Source organism: Sphaeramia orbicularis, chromosome 9 (assembly GCF_902148855.1).
Source record: "Sphaeramia orbicularis chromosome 9, fSphaOr1.1, whole genome shotgun sequence".
NCBI classification, from domain to species: Eukaryota; Metazoa; Chordata; class Actinopteri; order Kurtiformes; family Apogonidae; genus Sphaeramia; species Sphaeramia orbicularis.
This window is the reverse complement of record NC_043965.1, coordinates 30880607-30889986: the sequence shown is the minus strand read 5'-3', so window position 1 is coordinate 30889986 and position 9380 is coordinate 30880607. Positions and strand designations below refer to the sequence as shown.

General features: G+C 38.6%; 1 protein-coding gene across 1 annotated transcript; it reads right to left on the bottom strand.

Moving 5' to 3' along the window:
- Positions 1-173: 173 nt before the first annotated feature.
- On the bottom strand, positions 174-9380 carry egr3 (early growth response 3). The gene is made up of 2 exons (XM_030144430.1): positions 8894-9380; positions 174-5991 (listed from the first exon to the last, which is right to left on the bottom strand). Exons 1-2 carry the CDS (start codon positions 9045-9047, stop codon positions 4913-4915), a joined length of 1233 nt encoding a protein of 410 aa, XP_030000290.1. The 5' UTR covers positions 9048-9380; the 3' UTR covers positions 174-4912.

The window sequence follows — 9380 nt, the reverse complement described above, 5'->3', positions numbered from 1 at the left end:
TCATTCGTGACTGTAAATTATAGTAATTGTCGTATTCTGTTAATACTATAATAGCAGATGTTTGCATTTCGCATATTTTACACTGATTATATGTAAAGGAGGCATTTTCTGTTTTATTGTGTGTTTGACGTGCACCTTATATGCGGTGGTGTAGAGACCAAAGTGAACTGAGGGCAAGTGATATTTTTCTTTATTCAAGTACTTACATAGAAATAACAATTGCATTACAACAAACTGAATTGCCAGGTAAACAGGGGAGCACATCTCCCCATCACAAGGATATAGTAAAATTCATTTCAATATTCAGCTCATCATAAAATGACCTTATTATAAGGTAATAAAAACATGAAATAGGCTAAAGACATCAACAACATTCTAAACAAGACCCCTTGTTTTCTTGAAAAATAAAATAAAATAAAATAAAATAAAGCAACCAACAAAACAGTTATCCCAGTGTGTGTTTCCAATTGTCCATCATCTTGAATTGTTGTTAGGTTTATCCCATTTCATCCAATGTGACTTTTATTTTCATGCATAATAAAGAAATTGAGCACCGCCCACAGCGTCTAAGGGCAGTACTATGGAACATTTCCGTGCACATGCAAACATGAGGATATACTGTAATGAAAAGGAAACACAACACAACAGAAAACAGTGAGTATAGACTCCATCTGAACACCATAGTGTCACTGCTGAAGACAACAAATTCCCTGAAGCCACCCTATAGTCCATAAGATGACACGAGTAGCCTGTAATATCTACATGTTATTTAAATATCTTTAAAGGTGAGATTTTTTTTGTCCTGTAATTTTTAATTGGCATGAATGAGTCCAAGTCTATTGCCTTGCCCAAGGCCAACTTCACAGAGACTAAATCAAACAGTTAGACACAAACATTAGTACAAGGCTGCCTTCAACTGCGAGCAGACAGAGGTCACATTTATGATTTGTTGCTCCTGTGGAGTTCTCATCACATATTGTTTTTGATCAGCCAACCCTGCAACCCAGTTTGGCACAAAGATGGCTGCTGATGTTGGCTCAGATCCAACATAGAGCAGAGAACGAGGATGAGGCAAATTCCAATTTCAGAGCTTTCAGCCACCCACTTTTGGACAATAAAACATAAAAACATATATTATTCTTGGAGAAACAATATTAAGAAATAACTGTTTCTGACTTTTTTTTAACAGGTCATTGACATGTATTGATAGCATTCACACATACCCATACAATGTAGGCTTATTGTTCTGCAGAACATGGTGCTTGTATTGTTCAACTGCCAAACTGTATTGAGAAGGCTGGATTACATTTTGTAAAATCTATCTGTCTATTACAAAATGTTACAAAACAAAAGTGACAAACACAGTCAGGGGATATGAGCGATGAAATATCGAGTTTGCAAAGTCGTAATTACATGGCTTCATTTAGACATGGAAATAGTTTGGTGTCGTCTCCGCCTTACTCTGCATCATTCCTTAACACAAAGCAACATAAACACAGTTTTCTCTCAGAGGAGCCACATTCAATATACTATAATTAAAAACATCCATTCTCACTAGCAAGTGTCAAATCAAGAGCACACAGGAGCATTTTTGGTCAAATAAATTCAAAATAATCCAGAGTCTACAATGATTATAATCTCACATCAAATTATTGTTGATACAGCTATATGACATTTAAGATAAACATATTGTGTTTTCTATGTATTTCTGATCACTTGTTATGTTTCCAAGCTCCAGGAGCCTATGTGCTACAGTTTTTCATCAGAGCCATTACTCATCACAAGATTTAACCTTACAAAATCCACGTCTGACTCTCCAGATCAGAAATTGGACATATTATTTTATTTTTCAGTCTGAAAAAGGTTACCGTTTTAAGGAGCTATTAAGTCTGGCTGTTAATTTAATTGCATTTTATTGGAATGACCACATAAAACATACAGTTGTTGATGACCATCCATAAATTAACATATTTATGTAATACAGAAGTATTGATTTACAATTAGATGTTACAGAGTGTGTGAATCTCAAAAAGTGCAAGGAGGTCTGTTCATTTAACCATGTAGATGAGTTGAGAAAGGAGTCTCTGAGGCCAAATTAATTGGAAAATAAGTGGATACTTGCCAGGAAGCTCAGCAGTGAAAAACTGGTTGTTACAGGAAAGGGAAAGCATGGGCTTGGAAGCTCATTTTGAAGCGGCTTTTCTGAACTTTTCTACTGGCCTTTGCATTATTGAGTCGATATTTTCTTTTAGTCTAATCGCTGTGTCCACTGAATGGTACAGTATTTATTTCCGGCTGATGTTTTTTTTTTATTCTCAGTCTCAAATGCAGCACACACTCTAACAGTCAAAGAGCATTAGTTTATAACTAGAAACACTGTCTGTTTAATTAAATTGAGAGAAGAGTGTTTCTTGTATCTGATATTTCATCAATAAAATTGATCAAGTAAGGATTCTAATGAAATAAGAAACTGTATCACCACACTGACCCGGTCATTACCCTCCCAGGCAAACATTATGGCAATGTAACTAATCAAAATTATTTATTTGTTTAAAGAACCGTGATGTTAGTTTTTTATGCCTATATCATGTTGCTTAATAACTGTATTTGTTCATATCTAATTTATTCCTCACATTTAATTTTTCATATGCAGTATTATTTAGGGTTTTTTTGTTATCATTTTATTAATGTAAGCAATGTATTTTGAAGTTGACAAAAACACTTTAATAGGATTTGTTGTACCTTTATGCATCATCGAACCATAAAGACATATAAATGTCTCCTGTTCTTACAAGGTGAAAATTTCTTAGAAAAGGCAATTTCCCTATGGTCACTGAATTGTATCAAATGTGATTATTGTTGTGCATTTGTCATTTTGGTCATGCAGTAAAAAGTAGAGTAAAAGGATGCAAAGGACAAAACAAGTAGGACCAATATCAATAAGGAATCAGAATCAGAGGTGAAATACGTTGGCACTGCCCTGCAATGTACTGCATGCTTTTAGACAAACCAATTGTGAAGTCACCTACCCATGTGAGAATAACCAGTTTGTCACCCTGAAAGTTCCTGTGACTGAATGAACACAGATTATGTTCAAATCTAACAGTGCTGATACAGTAGGGAAGATGTGCTGATTGAAATAATTGAAATAAATGATTACAACTAAAATGGAGATATACAAAATATAAAAAAAAAAAAAATCTTTTCATTTATTCAGAGAACACATTAGTGCTTTCTCAAACCAGTTACCACTTTAAAGTGTACAGATGGCGCAAGTGCTTTTTTTGTCAATGGAAGATAACACACTGTATTTGGCACTATTATAGTGCTCCAAAATGTTTGCAATGACCTATGACAACAAAATATTCTGTATTATAACTACATTACTAAAAGCTTTACATGTTCTGCACAAGCATTCAGTCAATTGAAAGTTCTTGTTTATGCAGACATTTGTATTTACATAGAGTGCATGTAGGCATGCACATATATGCACAATTTAATACTGAGTTATGGTGCATTTGACATTTGAGTACAAAAGTGAAACTTCTACTGTAGCTACCTGCATACATATTTGTATACTGTACAAAAAACAACAACCCCTTAGTTAACAACTCAGCTCTCAGTCTCTCAGTATTTTAAAAGGTGTAAACATGTATGTGGATTTTTTTTTTTCTTACCATATGCTGCTGCGTCTTTTAGTGACTTCAACTATGTCCACATACTGTGAAGCACAAAGGGCCTCAATTATCTCTGCTTTCTTCTTTTTTAATATTTGCTTTCATATAGTGCTGATTTGCAACCCAGTGTCATATTTTTAAGTAGTTCAGTCTGTCTAAATGTGCTCTCAGTTAATTTGATTTATGGTGGGATATGTCATGAATATATTGCATATAACTGCACAAGTGGAAAAAAAAAAACAGTGTTGGGGAAATTTTTTTTTGAAACAAGCCATGAAAATTATTTTCTGTTAACGCCACATAAAGCCACCATATAAAAGGCAACAAAAACTACACAGTGTCTCAAAGTGACTACAAATAAGTAAATACTGGAAAAGGCATGAATTGCTGCTGCAGGCATATCTGTTTTACAAGCACAGGTAAAACGACAAGACGTGTTTGCTGTGAGTCTTCCACAGAGTTGTGACCCATTCAGTCATTAGCTAGATTTAGCCAAATTGTGCAGGTAAATCTAAATGTGAGAAACAGTGAATCTGATCTTTCCTTTAGCTGAACATGTGTGCTAAGCTGATATCACTGGTGTTTGGCAAATATCAGGCACAATAATAAGAACAAGGTTGGCTGTATTACCACAATACATTTGGCACATTCTTTGAGAAAACAACATTCAAATAGAAAGGAAAAACACTACACCTCAACAAAAACAACAGAAAGACAGTCAAGTGCCACTAATAAGGTATCCATGACAGTACACAAATATAACCAATTGCACTTTTAAACAGCCTAATAAAATTAATGCATACATCCCAGACAACTCACCATTTAACTAAGCTCCACTGTAATTTTGTCTGTTTCAATCCCTATGATGGGCTCTGGCATCCTTCCAATTAAAAAATTATCAGAAAAATTTACAAAAGTGTATCCTCCCCTAAACTTACAGATACACTGTGACCTTTTGGACAAAGTGTGCCAAGGTGCCTGTCTTTGTGCTGGCACTGTGTTACAGTAGCTGAGGCTCTGAGTTGCTTGAAAGAGAAGGGTGTAACAGCCTTTCCCCTCGTACTTAAACTAAAGGCATCCATCTCAAAAATAGAAGGATTAACTCAAAAGAGCAGGGGATGTAAAAGAGAGGAAAAGAGTCACCTATTTATTTCATAGTAGATGTGATCCCTTCTTCTTAAGTCTCTTTATGGGGCATTGTGAGGGTCCAGTCCAAGTGCACATAGTGATGATGGTCATGATGTTCCCACTGTTGGCCCCCCACAGGAGCTGGGTGGCGAGCTGTGGCTCCCAGCTGCCCCAGCGCTTTTGTCAGCTGGCTTCTTGTCCTTCTGTTTCAGGTGAACCTTAGCGTGTCTCTTACGCTCGTCACTTCTGGCAAACTTGCGTCCACAGAACTCACAGGAGAAGGGTTTCTCTCCCGTGTGCGTGCGGATGTGCGTGGTCAGGTGGTCACTCCGGCTGAAGGAGCGCATGCATATTCGGCACTGGAAGGGTTTGTGACCTGTGTGGATGCGGAGGTGACGTGTGAGCTCGTCTGAACGTGAGAAGCGTCTGTCACAGTTCTCTGCCGGGCAGGCGTGCGGCCGTTCGTGGACAGGTGTTTTACTGGGACGGTTAGGGTACTTCCGTGGTCGAATGGGTTTGAGTGTCAGAGTCTGTGGCGGTGGGTGGTGTTGAGGTGGGTGCTGCTGCCCGCCGATGAAACCTGGGTGAATCTGCTGCTTGTCTTTGAATGCTCTGATGGTCTCCAGGGGTGTGATGGGTGGAGGGTTGACTCGGATAGGGTCCATGGTCTGGAAGGGCTTGTGTTCCATCACACCAACCTCCCCCTGATGATGGAAAAGGTTGTAGTCAGGGATCATGGAGAAGAGGCTGCCATCCATGGAGGCTTTGGATGTGGAATGATAGTCATTGCCAGGGTAGGCTAGGGCTGTGCTGGTGGCAGGGCTGTGGTGGAAGGAGACCTGATCCTGGTACAGGTCACTGCAGGTGGAATAGGCAGGCAGCGGCGGACCGTATACCTGCTCCATATCTGACGTCTGTCCGCCCATGCTGGCTGCGGAGGAAGATGTCTGCGTCGTTACCGTGCCGGGTGATGGAGAAACGCCCAGAATTCCTGCACTGACTAGACTGATGATATTGTTATCAGAGCACCAGCCAGAGCCACCGATGCCACCTGACGGAGGGGTGTCAAAGGCAAACTTCCCCAGGTAGGTGACAGTCTGCCCGCTGCGGTTGGACTGGAAGCTGGATCCATATTGAATTTCTGAAGTTCCTTTCTCACTTCCCATGCCCAGATCCATGATATTATCTAGATAAAAGCATATAAAAAACTATCAGGAAAAAATCAATCACATGCTTGCTCAAACATGAATATGGAACACAATCAGTTGAGAAGAAAAGCCTGCAAAAGTGAGAATGTGGCACAAGTTGTGAAAAAAGTATAGAAAATTTACTTTGTCAAGCTCTATGGACTTGCTTGATTTTAGTGACAGTCCTGGATTAGCCCAAAAGTCAGATTCTTTGCATGTCTCTGTAATAGTCTACCAACAAGAGATCAAAAATAAAAGAAGTCCAATACAGTTCATAAAGAACTGTGAACGCTGTCAGACCTGTAAGTTAAGTGACTGACTGCTGCATCTGAGACAGTGGTGTCTCTCTCTCTCTCAGATCCCACAAGCTCTCATAAATCAAGACCTAAACACCCCCTTTGATCCAGTCATTGTGTCCCTCAGGAGGACAGCCAAACTGAATGGCAAGATCTGATTTCTTTACAGCAGGGAGGCTTATAAGGCAGACGCCACATCTATCACATCTATCACGCTCAAGGATTCAAAACACATTTGCAGCATAGAACATCTGCACATAATGGGGGAAAAAATTAAGTGTTTCCTATCCAGTCTAGGCGTGAGTGAGCTTAACCACAATTTAATACATTTCTTGATATTTTTAATCTACACTGTCTTAGACTTCACACCAAATACACACATGTGAACACACACACACACACACACATGCAGAGACACACATACAAACACACACACTGTCAGACAGACATCTAACTCATTCCAAAGATGCTTTAAAAACCATTAAATGTAGATATAGTTAATGAAAATGTGTTTATATGTTCTGAAGGCTAAATGTGAGACATTTGAAAATGATAATTTCTTAAACAGAACTTTAAAAAGAAATCTTTTCCATTCTCTGGAAAAAAAATCATACACAAATGTATATTCGGTCCAAGTAATTACAGCCCACTGGAATTTGGCAAATGGCAAATTCTAATGAAACAAACAGAAACAAATTACCTGTATTATACAATTTAACACATGAAGTACGAGAGTACTTGTAGCATAATTTTGCTTTAGATATGGCATTAAGAAAACTAGGCTGAGATGTTATTATTGCATTTCACTCTAAATATTTAGTCATTTTAGGTAATATGAACAAAGTGATATGCTGCAAGAATGAGAATAAGGAAAAAAAAGATAACTGTTTTGTTACAGGTCAGAAGTGAGGGATACAGCACACACCTGCTACACCTGTATCTTCATTATAGAGAGGAACAAGTTATTTTATATATAAGTTAATATCACAAATCACAAATTTAACCGAAGGGGCTTTACAATATGTACATATACCTAAGACCCTCAATGCGGGTAAAGAAAAACTCAGCAAAGAAAACCCTTTAATTAACAAGGGGGAAAAAACTTTGGCCAAGAGGATGTGTTATTGTTAATTCCCAAAAATAACATACATGCAAAAATTACATTTATTACCAATTAATTTTACATTATGCAACTGGAATTTCTTCAAAAAATCAGGCATTGTTAAAAACAGAAACACACACACACACACACACACCTGTGCATTAAAAACGCTTTCCGTTTGTGTCAAAAAAATCCCCTACCTTTAAAAAACACGTTTTATTTCAGCTTTATCACAGAAAAATGTCAGATGTGTGTTTGGTCAGCATCTCGTGTATTTAAATCACTGCACTTAATTTCAGATTTAAGAGCAGCCTATTATTTCAGTCCTGACGCTGGTAATATTTCTAACACACACTTTCTGGCGCACGTTGAGGGAAATTATTTCAGACCAAATTCAGACTTCATTTATAGACAAAAAGACCTGATAATAGGTTAAGAAAGATTACCTGAAGTTCGGGGGGTTGGGGATTGGAATTTAGAATTTCTGTCACTAGAACATACTCATTTAGATCAAGGAAGTATAGATTTAGTATTTTTTCCCCCCGTGAATCATTGACCCATCGCCCCAGAAGGTGAAGCAGTGCAGTCAGGGATTGATTTAATGCCAATCTGCGACAATTAACCCAACTAACAAGTCATTTTATGCAGGCGCCTGAATTGATCACAAATACAGGTTAATCTGAAATGTGCAATAAAGCAATTAATAGACCGGGCCTCGCAATGTAGTAAATAAAAGGGGGTCCACGGGCCTGGCGTGTAAACATGTTTCATATTGGGAAAAGCTGCCACACACGCCTACTAATACCCAATCTGTGACATGTTAAAAGAGTTGTGAATGAAAGTCATTGTCCAAAGTGCTTGGACCGTCTTTGCTGGTGAATATTACATCAATAAATCACTTGCGGTTATTTTTTTTTCCGACCACATCAATTAATTTCACACGATTTCCTTGTAACACAAACACTTGAGTGTTAATCAATACCCTATTGCGGTTTAGAGGACTCAGCGTCAAACAGCCTTTTCTACAAGCGTTCCATACCAAAATATATTTCCTCAATCACGCCTCAGATTTGAAGACTGAAAAATCATTTGAATTAAAGCTGATTTGCACAAGGTTAATGGAACCTCATCGCAAAGGACACGGGAATATAAAAAGTTTTATGATGAGTCCAGTTGCGTTTGGAAAGCACATAATATCGGCATTCCCTGCCCAGATATCGCGGAGAAAATTAAAATTAAATTCCACTAACTATATGTTTGGAAGTGAGATATTCTTAAAGTGTGTATAATTCCTAGTGGACAGTGTTAAATCTGACTCTGAAAAAGTATCCAGAACGGGCATCTGCTCTTTGTGCGCCACAGCCAGAGCGCAAACAGGTGCTCCAAGCGGCTCTAGACAACTGTTGCCTTTACGCGCACATCACAGTTTCACCCACTTTAACAATACACAAAGAAAAGTAGGTAGAGAACAGAAAAAATAAATAATAAAAAAAAAAATCTTACCTGTGTTCATCTGCGAGTAGTGGTTAATAGATTCCGTATTGGTAAAAATATTCATAGACGTCGGGATGTCCTCTTCTGGGTAGAGACTGTCAGGGATCGTGTTTATTAAACTGCTCATGGTAAGAGGGAGCTTGTCCGCTAGTTTCCCTGTCATAGCAGTTATATACAGTCCGACATTTATAAAAAGGACAACGCGCAGGTATCCAAGTAATTACACGGACAGCGGGTGTTCTCAAAGTGGAAAACACAGGTGTGGATCAAGCGCAGGGATGGATCCTTGTTGCTGTAGCTATCCAAGTATCCCGCGGAGGACGAGCAGCGCCGGTATCTCCTCCTGTGTGATCACAAGCTATTGTTGTTATTAATCTGATCACTGTGGAAGCTGATGGGCTGCTTGTGGGGGAATTTGAAGTCTGTGAATCAATGGAGGAGGTGGTGGTGTTGGTTGCACAAGAGCGGCTCTACTTGCTCTATTGGAGCTAGATAG